The 19,503-nt window shown below is 26.4% G+C and overlaps 1 protein-coding gene across 12 annotated transcripts in view; it reads left to right on the top strand.

Annotated features, from left to right (window-relative positions):
- The window catches only part of LOC107436389 (ADP-sugar pyrophosphatase), a 47,120-nt gene that overhangs the window by 18,178 nt on the left and 9,439 nt on the right, over positions 1-19,503 (top strand). For all 12 annotated transcript variants that reach the window (XM_016048097.3, XM_016048091.4, XM_016048096.3 and 9 more), the window contains 6 exons: positions 4,658-4,756; positions 7,630-7,697; positions 10,874-10,926; positions 13,801-13,908; positions 15,691-15,789; positions 18,698-18,753. In XM_016048097.3, coding sequence (XP_015903583.1) covers positions 4,694-4,756; positions 7,630-7,697; positions 10,874-10,926; positions 13,801-13,908; positions 15,691-15,789; positions 18,698-18,753 — 447 coding nt within the window. In that variant the 5' untranslated portion in view covers positions 4,658-4,693. The remainder of the gene's footprint in view (positions 1-4,657; positions 4,757-7,629; positions 7,698-10,873; positions 10,927-13,800; positions 13,909-15,690; positions 15,790-18,697; positions 18,754-19,503) is intronic.

Here is a 19,503-nt window from a genome sequence, read left to right as displayed (position 1 = left end):
AGGAAGCACATTTGAAAATTGAGAGCAGCAACAGTTGAAACAATGATAAAAACATGTATTTTTTTATGAAATGGGACAAAATTAGTAACTGCGGCAAAAAGTAATTACTCAAATGTGTAACTTGAATTTAGCTTGTCGAAATAACGTGTGAAATATATGAACGGGTTTTTTCAAACCCTGGAATCAATAGCCATTACCAACATAGATAGAATCGTCATTTCAAAATTCAATAACCAAGTGCAAAGTGCGTGATTCAAATTTAGAGTGTTGTAATAACACGCATAAAAATATTGTGATTTAAAAAAAAAATGAAAAAATTCGTAGTCAATATTTGCTTAAAAAAATGATAGAAACTCCGCATGGATTTTCGATGGACTCTATGCAAATCATGGGTGCTGCGAAATATTTATTCAAATCGGTGCTAATTTCCATGTAATATTATATTGAAAATAGCATGGTTTTATATACTTACCATGATTTTAATTCAGTCATTTTTTAAATTTTTTTTCATGTGAAAATTTTATAAAGTGATATATATTTTTACAATAAAAATTTTTGTTGCAATTTTTTGCTTTAATTAGATCAAAAATTTTCCCAGGGTCTGAATTTTCCCCGAACCTCGTTCTAACGATCAGAGATATTCTGTACCCTTTGGATTTGGTAGCTTTCCCTTATAGCGAACCTGCTATTTAGTTGAGAAAATATATTTTGCAAGAAGAATAAAACCAATTTCATTGCTCTACATACTTCACACCAACTATGATACTTCATTGTCTTAAAGTACTAAGATCATTTGAAATACTTTATTAAAATCACAATATTTTATCTGTTTTTCCAAATATACTGATATGAAATTGACGCATACATTTTATTTCTTTGTTCTCTTTAATCTATTCCTAAGCTGCAGTTGTCTACAAAAGACTTTTTCCGATATCTGATAGAGCAAGTGGCTGATATTTTATTCCGAAGGGAAACAATTTAATTTTTGTTTTATATTATTTAGACAATTTTTTTAATTTTTAATTTTTGTTTTATTTAAACTTAATGTTGATTAATTTTACCAGGAAAAGAAAATCCATTTTATGTTTACTGTGGCAATTACAAGTTATAAGGAATAGAATATTTATTTTAGTGACTTAAGGAAAACAAAGTGATTTTTTAATACAGAGATAGGGTTAAGTTTATACTCTTTCAACATCTGTTATCAAATAGTTCTGATTGATGATTTTATGTTTAAATATTAAAAATAATCAATAAAGTAAAGCAGTAAAGTCTAGTTTAGAAAGTCAGACTAATCTTGACAACCATTATTACTTTTTTCTATAAAGTAATCTAATTTCAAAGCTTAAAGTTATAAACTTGTTATAATCAACTTTATATAAACTTGTTGTAGAAACTATTCTACTTAGTTTCCTTATTATATAATATGTAAAATTGATAAACACAAAATGCAAATCAATTGCTAAAAAAAACTTAAATATTTATTTTAGGTAAGTTTTGAGGTCCATTTTTGGATATTGTGTGTACATGTTGAATAGCATTTATTTATTTTCTTGTATAAATTTTCTATTTAAGATTTTTTGTATCTGAGCAATTCTGAAAAGGTGGGCTGCTAGATAGTAAAATGTATGCTGATATAAAAGTTCTAGTATTACATTTTTAGAATTTTTTTTTCAATGATAACAATTTAAAAAAATTGATAAATAGCATAAAAATGTATGTTGACTCAAAAACCTTGTTTGTTTCATTTTCTATATGTATTTAGTATATTTACTTTTTTTTGTTCATAATAAAAAAAAATATAAACCTAAACCTTCAAATGAATTTTTAATTTTCCTTAGTGTTTTATCATAAAATGGTTTAAAAGAAGTTTTATGTTATATAACTATGAAATTTATTTTTTCAATCCTAAGTGCATCAAGTCAAAAACTTTAATTTTGTTTTGTTAATTCTTAGGGTATATGAATTAAAAGTGTAAAATAAATGCGACCTGTTGGTCAAGTCTTATTTTACAAAGAATACAGACTAAAACTGACTTGATTAGAGTTTATTTTGATTTCATTTAAAAATTCAAAAGCATTAACTGAGTTTTTTTTTTTTTTACACTTTTAAAGTTTATGAATCATTTTTTATTTTTATTTTGTGAATTAAATGTATTTTTGACTTAGTTATTGGTTGAAAATTATCCTGAATTGCAATCAATGAACTCAATGAAAACATGTTTTTAAGATTTTCAAACAAAGTAGTATTTATTATCAACTGTTAGCACTTATTCTTAACAAAATATCTGGTGTTATAAACTGAATAGTGCTTGCTGTTTGTTGTTCAAACCATGAATAAAATTCGAAAAAATATAAGATCTGAAATTTTTTTTTTAAAAATTTATTTGAGTTTTTCTAGCCACTAAAAAAACTACACATTAAATTTGAACAAGGAAACAAAACTGGTCATATTACGCAAAAATTACCCTGGACTCGGGTGCAAGTGTATAACAGACTGCTTTAAAAAATCTTTTTTGATAAATAATATGTGTAATCAGTTAATATTGTGTCAAATGATATTTTAATATTTTCCTGAAATATTTATGCATTTTTTTTCATAAAATATACATTGGCCAATAAATATTAAAAGGAACAAAACTAATTTTCTTTATTGTTATTTATTAATCTATTTATAAAATTATAAAGAATTTCACAGAGTAGGACAAAAAAACTGACAAACAATTTTTAATATAACTTTTAATAAAGTTATACTAATAAAGTTATAAAGTTTAATAAAGTTATAAAGTTAGTTACTTTTATAATTATTTTTTATATTTTGTTAGATTATATAGTTTTAATAAACTATATAATCTAACAAAATATAAAAAATAATTATAAAAGTAGACTTTTACTAATGAATAAATTTAACTGGTTTCAAAGTGGCCACCTTTTGCAGTGATGCAAACTGCTATTGAAATTTTCACTAATAGACTGCAAGTCTTCTACCATTAATCTATCCCATTCTCGCCAAAGTGATTTGCTTGACATTGTAAAAAAGCCAAAATATAATACCAAAACTAAGACATATTATAAAATAGTATATAATTAAAGTAGTAGAAAAAAAGAAATAACTCACAAATTAAAAATAAATTAGTTAATTTCTATTCTATGATGCAATAACTATGTCCAAGTTTTTTTTTGCCAAGTTTTTTTTGTAAGTGATATTTAACTATGCAGTAATGATCAAATTATCTAAGGAACAGATGTTCTTATGGGTGTCTGTTTTTTTTTCTTCATATTTTCTGGATCACTAAAGAATACCAATTAGTAATCAGTTACAAAATTGATTTTTCATGCTAGACAATTTTCAAAATAACAAGATACTTATAAACACATTTCCTAATGTTAATTTGATTAAAAGAAATCATTTATAACTCCAAGCCTGATCAAGCAGGCACATCTCTACTTTTGAACAATCTAAATGTTTCAATTATATATCTTACATTTATAAGAGCAATCATCAATTAAATTTAACAGTTGCCTTGGAATGTATTAATGGGTCAAACATTCCTCAGGAAATGATTATATCTTTTTTTTTTATGAAATTAAATATAATTTGAATGTGGCGTACAATAGATTGAATAAAGAAAATAAGCTTCTTCAAGATTCGACATAGGTTTTACAGGCCTCATCAAAGTACAAAAAAATCTTATTTTCATATTTAGTAAAATTTTTGAAAACTCTTCATTCAGAATTGTAGTTTTTATATAGATATAAAGTAATTCTTAGCAATTTTCTTTCAAATAAACTAATTAAAAACGCAAAATTTTTGTAAGAAAATTTGACTGAGCCCTCAGAAGTTCTAGACCCTGGGACAGTTGTCCTTGTGTTACCTTCCTCGAGTACAGTCTTGAGCTTCTTAATTAAAAATACCATCTGAAAGCATCCTGTGTTATATCTGTTGAATAGTGTTTTTTATTCTGTTATGCTGTATGTTATTTAGTATTTAACTGAAATAGAGTGTAGTTTAAAATTAGTTCATGATAATTTTGGGAGTGGGAGTTGAACTGAAGGCCAACTAAATATGATACGTGGAAGAACTATGTATGTTAGTTAAGAGGTCAAGTGATCTTAAACCATTGTTCATTGTGCCACCATTTCTGTTATTTAGCAATATTTAATTGCGAAAAATTGTGAAATTATAAATTCATATTGTAGAGCATTGCTTGGAATTTCAATTCTAAAGATACCAGCCAGTAAAAATTTTTGCTTGCCACTATTTTGTATTCATTAAAAATTGGACCAATTTTTAAAACGTTAATGGATGTAGTATAAAGAACTTTAGGATAACTTGAGACATAAAAGAATGTAGAACCTTAAAAGTTGAAACATATTTATTGTAACAATAATGTAATCAAATCCAAATTCAATCATTCCAAAAGCAATGGTTTCATAAGTGATAAGTGAGTGACTCAGCATTTTTTGTTCTAAATAGAAGCATAGTTAAAAAATTTTTTTTAATAAAAAAGCGATGAAACTTATATGCTAGTCCTAAATATTTAATTGCCAATGGCGAGTAGAAATGTGCTGTACTCTAGAGTGTTTAAGTACTTATGCATAAGCAAAATAATGCTAACATAATTATGAAGCAGCTTGTTTTTAATGTTACTTTTCAGGTGTTGACACAGAAATCTGCTGGAGATATATTAACAATGTCAAAAAACATGTCAGAAAACAAAGAAACTAAACCTGGAGCTCACCATATTTCAGAAAAGGTAAACTCTTTCTTCCTATAAAATATTTCTTTGTGTGCTTTTCGATTTTAGTTCATTTTATTAACTAAATAGATGGTTTATTTTATCGTATGAAGTAGATTAAAATAAATGCAGTTTTAACTGTTATCTGTTTACAATGTGGTACATGCATCAAATTGGGTTTCTAAATATTACTCTTTTTCTCCTTTTCCTTCAAACTTATTTTCTCACAGTTTTTGAAGATTTATTTCAGGGTTTGCCAATTTAATTCAGCTTGATTTAAATCTCCATTAAAATCATGATTTCAATTACTTTGATATTTTTTAAAAGAAAAATCACAGATTTAAAATCTAAAATGTTTTTCTATCATGTAACTAGCCATCATTTTTGTGTATAATCTCTATCATCTATGCACAGCAGATTAACCAATGAAGTGCCACTTGGCCAAGTATTTAGACAGACATGTTGACAGCAATTATAGGTAACAATTGTTATATAAACAATAAACATTGTTCTAGGCACTTAAATTTTTTTTATCAGTTAACCTTGTGATATGTTTGCAGAAAATTAAATACTTTTAAATGTTTAAAATTAAAAGTTACAAAACTGATAGTTTTTTTTTTATTTTTTTTTATTTTACTACATAATACACAAGTCTATTTAAACATAAATTTTAATATTAAATAATTTTAATGCTCAGAGAATTAAATTAAAAAAATATTCTATCTAGTTAATAAAATAAATGCAAAAATGCAAGCTAAATATTTTAATTTAGAGAAAGTTTCTAGGGTTAAAAATAATTAAAACAACCCTTTCTGCCCAAAATAAGATTCAACATTTAGTAGGGAGTATACACTAACTTTAAAACATATTTTAAACTAATTGTAAGAGGCAGGGGCTGAGAGAAAAAAGAAAGAAAGAAAACATTACATTTGAAGGAACTGATTTTCCTTAATAATAAAAAACTATTTAGATACTTGTTTGCAACTCTTTATGACCAATACTTCTTTAACAATTAATCCACATATGATGCTTATCTTGATTACACTTTCTTAGAGTTAAAATTTAATGATATTCAAATCATTTCCCACTATATGATCATAAATGACATAAAATGGTTCATGTAGGTAGAAAATGGTGTAAAAAATTTCTTAATGGTTATCATGCAATTTGCAAAATTTTCAGTTATATTGTGATAATTTTATCTACTTGATCATCTGATAGCTTTTTTGGGCCATTAAATGAAAATTTAATGATTTTGTTTAAACATTTGACGATTTCAAACAATACGAATTGTGATATATGATTTTTAAAATCATGTGACTACGAAAAAGAATGGGTTGGGTATGTGTTGTTAAACTTGCACGTGTTTATGGGACTAAAGAAATATATACGTGTATTGAATTAGTTTTCTGCAAAAGAGACCTGTGTTTAACATAATTTTATTTTCTCTGGGAAGGTATCGATATGTATGCTTAGATACTTAGTTCTTTTTTAAGTTACAATAAAAAATTTAAAACAGAATCAAAGTTCATGAGTTGTAGTATGTTGTGTAGTTGTAATAGTAGTGTTGTGTTAAAATATTAGGATATTTAAAATCACAAGTAAAAATACAGCAGTAACTGCAGCAAAAAAAAGTTCAAAAAACTTCTAATGTTTTTATGTTAAAATTTGCAAACATAGAGCATGTAAAAAGTGATTATTTTAATGTGTGATTCAAAACTCATGTGCCCTGAAACTATAGTATTAAAAGTATGAGAATTTGTTAAATCACGGGGGAAAGCGTAGCAATAACTACCGAAAAACTATAAAAATCTCTTTGTATTTACGATGAAAGCGGCATAAATAAGCGCGTCAAAAACTGAAGTATTTAAATGCGAGCTTTGTAATTAAAGTATCGCATAAGCGTATAAAAAATATCTGGTCTTTCAAAACCTTTTAGAAATGTGTAGCAATAATTTGCAAACTAACGTTTGAAAAATAACTTGATTTGCGACAAAATCAGCACAAATAATCCACATCAAAAAGTTTTTATCTAAAAGAGTGATTCGTAATAATATCGTGCTAAAAATATTGAAATTTTGAAGACCATGTAGAAATGTGTAGCAATAGTAATTGAGATTTGCGCAAATAAAGCTCTTCGAAAACGAGTTTATTTAAATGCCCCATTCTAAACTTTAAAGACGCAAAAAATATTTTAAAAAATCGCGAAAAAACTACATGAAAACGGTAGCAATAATTACCGAAAAGTAATGTAATTTATGATGAAATCCGCACACATAAAGAGTGTCAAAAGTGATAACTGAAGTTAAAAATAAGATATTTTCAAAACTGTTTGTAAATCTGTAGCTTTAACCATAAAAAAAGTGATCTAAAAGTTACATTGATTGAGATTGGGTGGGTCAAAAACATAAATGCGCTATTTCCGTTTTTTTTTTTTAAATTTAAAAATTTTGTTATTTTATAAAATTTTGTTCAGGTTTCTGCTGCAAGCCGCACATCGAGAGTTGGCAGACTGTAAGTTGTGCACCTCCTCTCGTCTCACCTACCTGCATCTTAAAAGTTCAACTTTTTTTTATTTTTGTCCACTTTCATGCCTAATTTTGCCAAAAATCAAAAAATCGGCATAGAAAAGTATTAAAATTTATGTGGGAAATCTGCTTTGTAAGAAAGAATATGAACTTTACCAAGAGAAAAAAAAAGCTTAGTGTCGATTGTCCCTGTTGCATTAGATAATTGACATTCTACTATATTTTTAAATTAGTTCTTTTGAAACTTAGATAATTTATTTTTCATTTAATGTTTTTTAAGTTAGAGTAATTGAAATTAACTATGGTTTTATGGATGTAAAACATTTTAATATTCATCTTACTTATAAATGATTTATTTTCTAGGTTTTGTCTAAAGGGGAATTTATTGCTTTAGAAAATTATACTTATAAAGATCATGAAGCAGTTGAAAGGTGAGTTTCAGTATTCTGGTTTACCTTATTTGATTCCCCCCCCCCGAAATTTACAAAGTGAACTGAACCTGAATGTAGGTATGTAGATATTTGAAATTTGAAGTGAAAGAATCGAAATTTGTAAGGATGAAGAATGGTAATTCTTGATGAAAGACTAATCAAGCAATTTAAACAAATGACTTCAAACTGAAAGAAAGTCATAAAAACTAATTTTTTAAAAAATTCTTTTTATTAATAAGTAGGCCTACAAACATTTCATCTCCAGCAATTTTGTGTCTAATTAGTAACATTATTGTGTTAAATTTTTATCATTTTTACTAGAGTTTTTACAAAACATATTATTTTTATATATTGATTATTTGTTTAATATTTCAAAATTTGGCTATTTATGTTAATTGTGCTTCTCACATAAGTAAAATATTGCTAGTAAATTAAAATTTTTTGAAATTTTTTTGATGGTTTTTAAAATTTTTTGGGAAGGGAGATGTAACAAAGAAAGATTTAACAAATTTTTTTGTTATTTCTTTATCTAAATTCTCATTCTTAATTTATTATTCAAAATTAAACATGTTCTTATAATTTATTAACTAACATAAGCTAGAATTAACATTTCAAGTTTTCTCTTGACCAAGAGTGAGAACTGGCAAATTCTTTCAACTTATTTTTTAAACGAGTTATAAGAAACAATAATTGCCTTTTTGCCTGTAACTATAGAGTTCATCAGGATATTTTTGCAAGATTTCCCCTAGTTTTTATTCTAAACCACTTCAATTTGGTGTTACTTTGACTATCGCCCTCTTGACAATATTAGACTGTCTTCGTATATAAATATGTCTTTGTATATATGTGTATTTTACACTAGTTTTCCCTTTAAATCAGTTATGATAATGAAATTTGAATTATTCATTACATTAAGCTTATATTTGTCATTACCTTAATCATTCTTAGGAGCATATAAAACATCATTCAGGACAACTAAATGCACTTGATTTAAACCATCATTGTGTTTAATAAATCAAATTTTTGAGTATAAACAGATTTAATTTATTTAGTATTTACATTTCTTTTTTTGTTAAATATAGATAAAAATTTTGTTAAAACATTTTTAAGTATTTATTGTTTAATTTTTCTCATTGTGAAAATATGCAAAAATAAAGGCATAATTATACCACAGTTTCTGTACCTCAAGTTTTAGGTATTAAGACTCGGGGAAATTGAATTGCCACTATTCTTTGCTTACATTTTCAAAGAATTTTCAGAATTTACGGGATCATGGTTGAATTACTAGATTGCCCCTGCACCTTTATTTGAAAAATCATGGCTCTTTTTGCTTCTAAAAGAATCAGCGAAGGTAATTTAATTTTCCTAAATATTGTTAGGTGTCTAATATAGAAAAATCACTGAAAGACCCTAGTTTACCCACACACCCTAGTTTTCTTAAATTAGAATGATTAGAAAGATAACTAGCAAGTTACTGCCTTATTCAGCAAATAGTCATTTATTTATTCTAATTAGTAATATACTTTTCTATGGTGCGCTTTGACTGTGAAAACAAAACAGATAATGATGTAAATTGAATTTTATTCAGAAGTACTCTATGCAAAATAAAAAATGGGCTACTATGAATGACTTTCGATCTAATGATCAGACTGGACTCAGTTCTAGGACTCCATCTGAATGGTTCAAGAGAATATGCTCAAATATTCTAATTAATTAGTGCAGACAATATTTTTAGTTGCAAAATCAGACACAAAAACATACTTTCTGAGAATAAACATGCCTTTTTCATGCATGGTAACTATCCCGGAATTTCCGGAGGCTTCATAATTATTCTGTCTACAATTCTTTCATAGTTTTCTCATTTCATATTGTCCCGTTAAAATTAAGTGTGCGTTTTTGAAACTGATAAAAAAAGTGAATAATATAGTTCTGTTAATTTTTACCAACTATCAAAGATAATTTGGTCATGATTTCATAATCTAAGATGGTCTGAATATTATTCAATAACTATTAATTTTCCATTTTCAATATTTTTCTGTTAAATATGTCCTTCTATTTATATAGTTTTTAAATTTATGCATAGAAATATAACTAAATTTGTGTCATGTTATACTTCTGAAATGACTCCCGAAACTCCTGATGTTTTTAATCAATGCTCCTGAAAACTTTTCTTCAAAGTTACCAGATCTGCTCTTTTTAGATGGATTTGAATTTCCCATATTCAAAATGTAAGGAGTAGCTGCAACCTGAGATATATGGTCCCGATAGTTTGGTCAAGAGAGCGGTCCAAAGTTTAGAGCCCTTTAATTTAACTTTTTACATATTTCGCCATATTTCAAAATTTTTAAGTGGACTGAAAAATGTTTGCATACAAAATTCATTTATCTGAACTTAATTATTTATTAGTTATTAATTTTCTTGCTATTAATGCAAAAAAAAAACTAAATAAATATTAGATTAGATAGAAATTAATAGATTTTGATTAATGTGGAATAAAACTTGATTTCTGTGATTATTTTGATTAAGACTAGTTTATCAAATAAACAGAATGCATAAGATAAATAATTCAAAACTTTATTGAAAAGAAGGAAAAGAAATCTAATTATCAGAGTCTTTCTTAGAGTGAATCAAAATTATATGAGATCCTTAAAGCATTATACAATTAAATTTTAATTTTACACACAAATATAATAGTTAATAAAGAGCTTACTGTTGATATTAAATAGTTTTCTTCATTGAAAGTCTTAACATATTCAAATATTTATTATTGGCTTATGGCCCTCCTTGCACAGATGCCACATTCGATTTTAAACTTATCTCAGAGGTAGAGGTGAAGGAAAGCAAAAATTGCATAGAATTTATGAATCACACCATAAACCAGTCATTCAAACCTCATCTCTAAGGTCATCATTCAGTCTTGCAACTTATGTGATTAGAGTTTTGCCAATCCTGGTTTGTTTATGTAACTCATGAGTTTTTATAATTGAATCTGATCCAAAGAAACTGCTGTATAATTTTGCCTTTAATTAAGAGTTTAAAACATAATCGGATTTCTGTGTCATAAAATTAGTTAATACAAAAATGTAAAGAAATTGAGCCTTAATTTTAATGTAGACAAAATTAGTGTATTGATTTTAATAGTTTATAATCTTATTGATTTTAAACTTTTCTTACAGAACTTGGGAAGTTGCTACAAGAGTTTCTAAGCCAGAAGAAGGAAATCCAGACTGTAAGTATTTATTCTTCCGTCTTGTTTATGTGTTTTGATGAATATTTTTGACAAGAACTTTATTTCAATGAGTTAGATTTGATAATTGTTTATCAATAACGGTTTATATTTCATTGAGCTCCAAGCTATATACATTGCAGTTATCCCAATAAGGCTACAAAAAGAGAGGTGATATGATTTGAATGGGATTTATGAAAGTGTTTTTATTAATTTATTTATGTTACATAATTATAACTGCAATCAATACAAAGATAAATCCAAAAGGCTTGAATAGAACAATGCATTATAGAACTTCTCAATTCTAAGAATTTGAATCAGTGTGAAAGTTTCAGCATGAAATTGCTTATTTTATGACCCGAACTTATAATTACTGGTTTGTTTGAAAATTTTAAATAGTCTCTTAATAAAGAGTTCATTATCTCTAGTTATTATGTTCAGTAGCATTGCACTAAAATTTTGTTAGACTTTATATACCTTGGTGAGATATGCTAAATAGTTCAGACAAAAAAAAGTTTTTTGAATTAACTTCTTATTCAACAGATTTCAGTTTTCGCCCTAGTTATTGAGAGTAGCTGAAATCTTGAAAATAAGGTTTCAGTAATTTAATCAGGAAATCAATTCAAAGTTTGGTGCTCTTAATTTTACTTCTTGTGGCTATTGCTATATCTTTAGAACTAATTGTGCAAGTCAATTCTTTGCATCTATATTTTTGAATTGTTTTCTCTATATATTATTAATTTTTCAACTGATTTGATTAATATTGAGATTTTATCCTTTAAAAGTATGTAAGAATATTTACAATCTAATATTTTAATTACAAATGAATGACAATAATGAACTTCTGACTAAACTATTGGGATCCTATCTTTGAAAGTGAGGTTTATATCTTTGGAGTCAAAAATCCAAATCTGAAAGCTGTAATAATTTAAATTTTTCGCATTGTGGGGATAAAATTCCTAATTCTAGTATGAAGTGAAAGTACAATTACGCTTCTTATTTTCTGCCCTTTTATTATTATTGTTATAATATAAAACAAATTTTAGTAAAGTCAATGGATTTTTAAATTTTAAGTTATTTTTCAAATTATTTTTCAATTTTTTAATCGTCATTTTACTCTTGCAACCAAAAGCTCAATATTTAAACAAAGATAAGGATTGATAGGAAATAGATGTATTCATTTTAAGAAAATGTTTTAGTTATTGTTTATAACTTTGGAGTGGTAACATATTCTAGTGTTACTATAATTAGAAATTAGTGAAATAGATTTAACTCTTATCAGTTATGTTTCTTCTCCTGTTTCATCTTGTAATTAAAATATTATCCTAAAAAGTTTCCACTTGTCTTAAAGTAATAAATTTTTGGCGTGCTTGATTCGTGACTATTCCATTGCAAATTTCCATAGATTTTCAATCGTTTTTAGGCAGATCGCTATTGATTTTTAAATTCTGATGTTTTAATACAATGTTATAATGACGTTCAAATTTGGATTTTAAGTTGCCGACAATTTGCGATATACTTGTTTATATAAAAGATGCATTATTGATATATTAGTGCAAGTTTCGTAGGAAGAAGATAAGAAATGTAAATTTTTATCAGCTTAAATATTTAAAAAGAACTGTGTTTGTGAAAGTCTAAAGTTATCTATTGAAAGCATTCAGCCAACTATCAAGAAGCAAAAGAGATCAGATGCTGATCAATCTTGAAAAGACATAATTCTATTGACTCTGTTTGATCAGAATGAAAAGTTGGACTATTTCTTAAATTTTAATTATGTAATTTTACCCCACTTTAATAAGTTAGTGAAGTTTTTTCTACATGAAGCAATTCTCCATTTAGTACATACTGAGTTATTTGATTTTATTAAATTTGTTTTTTTCATTTTTTATGAAATCAGAATATTTGCTAAGTATTGGATCTAATTTAAATGTTTTTATCTTAGACGCAGATAAACAACTAAGTGATAAGTTTTTACATGTAGGGTCAAAAGCATATGCTCTAGTTAAGAATAACCCCCCCCCCCCAAAAAAATAGTAGGAAGTGGGTAGATAAAAATTTTTTACATCTTTAAGAGAAGCTTATGTCGCAACCAGTAAGTATATCTTAAAGAATTTTCCATTTCATAATAAATGTTTGCTCCATTTTTCGGCTCTAAATCCTTGATTAACGAAAGATAATTTCTGCTTAACTGCATTGCTACATTTTGGAAAAATTTTACCTAATGTCATTCAAGAAAATACAGGCTTTTTGCTGGAAGCGATAAATATGTATGTGATGGCTGAGAATTAAGTGGAATGACAAAATAAGAGACAAGCATAGGCTTTTAATTGAAACATATTATGAGAAAAAAATATTAATTCTGCTCAACATATGTATCAGCAACATTTGATTCCAAAATGAGGAGAGTTGTCAAGTTCTAAAGAGCCATCTATTAAGATATCCGATGAAGTAACATAAAAAGTAGTGTACTGTGAAAATAAAATAGCTGCACTGAGGGTTGAGCTTCCCAAACTAAGATTAAAACCAAACTAAATGTATTTCAAAGAAAAAATATATGTATATAAATTTTTTAATTAAACAAAAATATGTTTGAACACTATTGTGGGTTCTTATTTAAAGAGCATTTTTTGGTAATTTAATAATTAAGTAATTGTGAACTTATATTGCTATGTATTTATTCTAAAAATATAAATTTTTATGTAAGTTATAGATTCTGATATGCAAGTTTTAAAGTTGATTATAGTTATTTGATTTATGTTTTATAGGAAGATTGAAAAAAAAAAATAACGAAACTTTTTAGTGTTTTACAGTTAATCAGTTAAACAATTTAGTGTTTAACCAGAAAATTGGGTCACTAAATTCCTAACATTATTTTAGGTGTAGGGTCTCTGGCAGTTCTAAGACGTTTGCTGAAGTATGATTGCTTAATACTTGTGAAGCAATATAGACCAGCTCTTAAACAATACACACTGGAATTCCCTGCTGGTATGCTTTCAACTTGCTACTAAATTTTTTCTATAACTTTGTTTAAGGGGACTATTCATCTAAAGCTTTTTACAAATCTTTTTTATTTTATTTTTTGATATTTTTAAGAGTTCAGTTTAAAAATGTTACTACAATAATAGTTGTTTAATGCATAAATATGTATTAATTTTATAATTAGCTGTATTACCTAATTTATCAAGGAAATGGATGCAAAAAAGTAGTTTTGTTTTTTGAACTTCTGCTTTTAAACAACAGGAGATACACACACTAGCTAATGAACCAGAAACTTGTGAAAGTTTTTCTTTCCTTGTTCACACTGTACAAAGGTCTGGTGGAAGCATCATGATGTGAAACATGTTTTGTTGCCATGGAATTGGTGTTTAAGGACAAATAAAAAAGCCATACATTACCTGGACACATAAGAAAATTAAATGTCTCCTAGAATGTCACATTTTTGCTCTGAAGGTGATACATAGCGCATACCATTTTGACTTATTGTATTTAAAATTTTGGTCTTCATTTTTTAAAAAAGAATTCCATTTGTTATACTTTTAATGAACATCAATCTGACTTCCAACACTTTCCTTGGCCACTGGAAAAAACAGATCATAACCTAATAAAAATGTTTTAGACATGTTGGATAGGCATATCCTATAGTATCTTCTTCCATCTAATTTACGAAAATCTTGATGTTTGATTAGCCAATGCATGAATACAAATGCACTTCAGAAACTTCTTGAATCGATGCCCTTACAATATATACTTAATATGAACTGTTATTCGTGCAGAAGAAGATTTAAAAAAAATATTTATCTTAGGTTTCTAATTCATTGGCCAGTGTGTGTGTGTGCAGTGTTTATTCTTTCATCCTAAGAAATGGCTAAGTGATTAGTTCAAGACAAAAGTAACTGTACTTTTTGATCGGTATAGTAAAAAAAAAAAAAAAAGAGTAATTATTGGACTCCTCGTAAATAGTAAAATATATAGTAAAAATGAAATTACCTTTTTCACTTAGATCTTCAAAATTTTACATGTTTCTTAAACTTTAAAATGCTCTATTTCCTCAATTTTTATGAAAATGTGATACTTTTATTTTTAAAATTGAGTATCAATTATTTGTTGGCACATCAAATCCTCTAAGTAAGAAAAAACTATAAATAAATGTTTTTTTGTTGTTCACTTGATAAAATCATTGATAAAGTATTTTATCAAAACTTTAATTCTGTTTATTATTGTGTAATAAACAACAAACCATATAAAATAATTAAATTTTATCACTTGTTGTTTTTAGTTTTAATTTTTGTTCAAATTATTTTTCATTATTTTAGGCCTACTTTATAAAGAAATATTATAATTAACCATATAATTTTATAACTCCCTAGTGAAATGGATAAATCTATAACAAATTCAAAGTCAACAAATAGTATTATTGTTTTGTTTATCTTTTATTATTTAAAAGAAAAAGTAACATGAAGAGAATACTGTAGTAATTTGCAATTAAACTAAAATTGTTATTTCTATGGTGATACAGTTATTAAAATTTTTTTTGGGTATGTTTAAGTTTTAATTTAATCTCTGTTGACAAAACACTTAAATCATTTACTGAACTAGTAATGATTTAAACTTAAAAAGCTATCACCTCTGTTATGTGTAAAGACTATGCTTTATAAATTTTGCTAATTTGTTGGTTAAATGATACCCAATGATAGGGGTAGTTTTCCCATTATATGAATTTGGTTCCAACCCTGCTTATATAAGAGAAATATTATTTTGATTTATTAGGTATTGTTAATCCTTCTGAAAAGCCTGAAGAAACTGCAATCAGAGAACTAAAAGAAGAAACTGGATATATCTGCTCTAGTGTAAAACATGTTAGTCGCTGTAAGTCTTGGCAATATAAATTTCAAAGTATTTAGTTTAACAAAGAATATATTTCACTTTAAGATTTTCTATAAGTTCTCTATTTTGTTGGATATTTTCATACATAATAGTTTCAAGAACAAATATGAGTGATTAAAGACTAAGTCAAAAAGCAGCAGACATTTATTACAAACTTTTCTTAACTACCATTATAATATCTAAAAACTGTAAGGAAATGTACATATACAGAATTTCCGGTAGATAGGTCACGATCTATCTGTGTTTAAAAGTTCAGTTGTCACAATGTGCGATCTATAGGGAGAATTCATTTCTAACAAGCCATGCATGATAAGCTTGCGATCATAATGGATTTATTCAAAAACATAGTTTTACAGAAAATTTTCCAAAATTTCAAACGTATTTTGCAATGTTTGCTCTGAAAACATTTTTTTCTTTCTTACTTATGATTTTTTATTAAAATAAGGGAAAGAAGTTTTTGATTGAGGAAAAACTGTATGACGTCATCTAGAAATGGGGTTACAAATTCTGATTTGTAACTTAAACTAGTGTGCTATATTTTTACTCTTTTCTCATCCATATTTTCTTTATAAATATTTTATTTTCAAATTGTCTCAAAACTAGAGTTTTTTTATTTTTTATTATATGCATTGATCCAATTTCTGCAGATACTTTTAGTTGTATTTCTTTTTTATTTATTTTCAACGCTGATTTAAAATTTCTGCCCCTTTAGTGAACTAATGCATACAATGTATAGGAAATAAAGATTTAAAAAAGAAAAAAAATGAGCGAGTACATAAATTGATAATGATCTGCCGATCGACTGGCGTAAGAACTGTCAGAGTGCTACTGCAAAAAAAAAGAGATTAAATTTGAAAGAAAGAAATTTAAATTTGAAAGAAGGAAAAAAAAGAAAAAGAAAAAAAATGAGTTTCTACAAACAAATTCTCCTACTGAGTTTATAGAAATTACCAAAAATAAAATGGAGCAGGACTTTGAACTATTAATATTTTAATAGGGACATTGCTTCCGTTTAAGAAATCAAATTCATTCATTTGTCATTGAAATTTATAATTAATTTTATTTTTGCTTAAAAGTATGTTTTCTTTTTATTTTGCATTGTCTTTTCTAATCAATTTCAGTGATAGTTATTCCTCGTTTTTACTTCAGCATTTCCTATATCATCTAAAAAAAATATTTTTTTGAAAATATTTTATTATTTTTAGTAATCTGTAAACTATATTTCACTGATGTATATATTTCTTAACAAATAATTGAAGCGTAAGGTTTGTGGATGAAAGATTTTGTCTTATTAAAGATATTTTTCATTAAGTAGAATCATAGTTTTTTCTTTCTTAAACAAGTTCTTTTACAAAGTAATTTTTAAATGAATTTTTTTATGTTTAACTGTTTTGTTTTCAAAATATTAAAATTTTTTAATAATTAACAAAAAGATCTTTATTTTTGAAATTGTATATCGCTCTTTAGAACCCTGATCTTTTAATTGGGAGGAAACCTGTTGTTCTCAGAATTCAGCATATCACCCTTTTCTATACAGCTGGAACAAGCCTAGCTAAAAGTACTGCTCCACAATAAATTAAAATTTTGAAATAAAACGAAAAACAAACAAAGAATTAAAATCACTTGCTACAACTAGTGATCAAAAGAACAATTAGTTTAATTTTTGTTATGTTCTGCTGACATTCCCGACCTTTTCTCGCACAGTTCATTGTGCTAGTGGTAGCAAGAGGTCTAGGGGAGAAAGAAGTAAACATTTTATTCCCCCATTCCATATTTGAAACTGTCCATCCTGGAGAGGGAATTTCCTCTTTCTTAGTTTTACTAATTCTAAATTTATGTTGTGTTATGTCATAAATATTTTTGACATCACAAAACATCTTTCGCAGCTTTTGTCCCTCTCTTGACTGCTGTAATAATAAATTTTATTTTTAGCTATTTTTTTTCTTTATTGAAGGTTCAAGGTCACTGAAGAATCCATATTTTATTGGCTGTGGTTACATTTGATCATTACTATTGTAACTAGTTAAGAAAATAGTTATTCTTCCTGGTTGCATCTAGAATAAGGTAACCTAGCATGTAAAGAGGGAGGGGAGGCACATATTTCAACATATTGCACTGCTGTCTTCATATTAGTATAGTATATGTTAAAAAATGTAAATAAGTTGCAAGCAGCATCCTCCAATATTGGAGCACGATTATCAGATATGTTATGTAATCAGGAATCTGTTGTAAGTTGTGTTTGGATTAAGTGATTAATCAAGCAAAGTTGAAGATTAAAGTAAAACAAAAAAGAAGTGAAACAGACTTTTACTTAGAGGTTTAAAAATATACCTACCAACCTTAATCATTTTAAGAATGATTTTTCCCAGTGGTAGTAAAATGAAAATTGAATTATAATTATGGGCAGAAATATGTTATTTTCCCTTTAAAAGTTCAAACACACATAGTCTGATTTTATGTTTGATTTACTTATATAGTGGTGGTCAAAATCATATCAAATGAAGTTTTTAAATCCAAAAACTAAATCGAAGGCCTATTTTTTGTTACCACTTTAAATGTGAAAATAAAGTGCTATGCAAAATGTGCAAAAGCTGTCACCTATGAAAAAATATTTTCATTCTGTTTTGGAATGAAGAATTGTAATTTTTTAATTAAAAATTTTAATTTTTATATTTGATTTTTTTGAAAAGAAAGCAGGTTTTTAAATTATTTTGTATTTTGCTGTACTTTAATAAATTTAAAATGTGTAGTAACATTAATTTAAAACTTTGTTAAAATTGTCATCACATTTTTAAACTATTTTATTAAATTAGTAAATGTTTGAATTTTTCTAATTTACTGTTGAATAATAAAATTAGTTCTCTATTCTCAATTTATGATGTTATTTTAGTGACAGCCCTTGATCCAGGTTTAACTAACTCTACCATGAAAGTTGTAACTCTTGAGGTAAAAAGCTTTTTTTTAATTCAAAACTAATGCAATGTTTAATTATAAAGTTTGTAACTAATTCCATTCTTTCAAAAAATTTTTACTTAACAATGAAATTTCAAATCAAACTAAGGAAATTTTTATGTTTAAAACGCTCTAGTTGCCATCCATTTAATATTGTTTGTGTATATTTTTGTTCTTCTCTTTCTCAGATTACATAAGAAGTTTATGAATAAAATCTCTAAATTATTCTTTTATTGTTACAAAAATTTTAATGTGTTATGTCCTAATTCTACAGTTAAGAGCTCCTATTGGCTAATTTCTATTATAACCAGATTTGTACTTTTTAAAATTTTTTTGAAAATGTGTAGTTTTTTTAAATATGAAGTCAATGACTTGTTTCATTCATTATCTGGTTTAATGTGTGCTCCCAATGATAGTAATGAAAATGATTAAGATGAGTAAATATCAGAGGATATACCTACAACTGATCAAGAGTTTCAAAGAATTCTTATGCTTTGATAAATTTAATTCGAAACTCCGAAACAATATTTATTTGCAAATGTAAACAAAAAAGCAAATTTGCAAACAATAGTAAGTATTGAGGGATATTGTTGAAATTTTATCTAAAAACAAAAAATGAGTAAAGATCACACATTTTGTCTCGCAAGTGCCAATTTTGAACAATGTGCTTAGATTTTTTTTACTCTGATCTTGTATTTTTTTCTGCTTCGTGAATTTATTAACGCTAGTTCAGCCAAAATCAGT

Source organism: Parasteatoda tepidariorum, chromosome X1, assembly GCF_043381705.1.
Source record: "Parasteatoda tepidariorum isolate YZ-2023 chromosome X1, CAS_Ptep_4.0, whole genome shotgun sequence".
NCBI lineage: Eukaryota > Metazoa > Arthropoda > Arachnida > Araneae > Theridiidae > Parasteatoda > Parasteatoda tepidariorum.
This window is presented reverse-complemented; position numbering and strand designations above follow the sequence as displayed.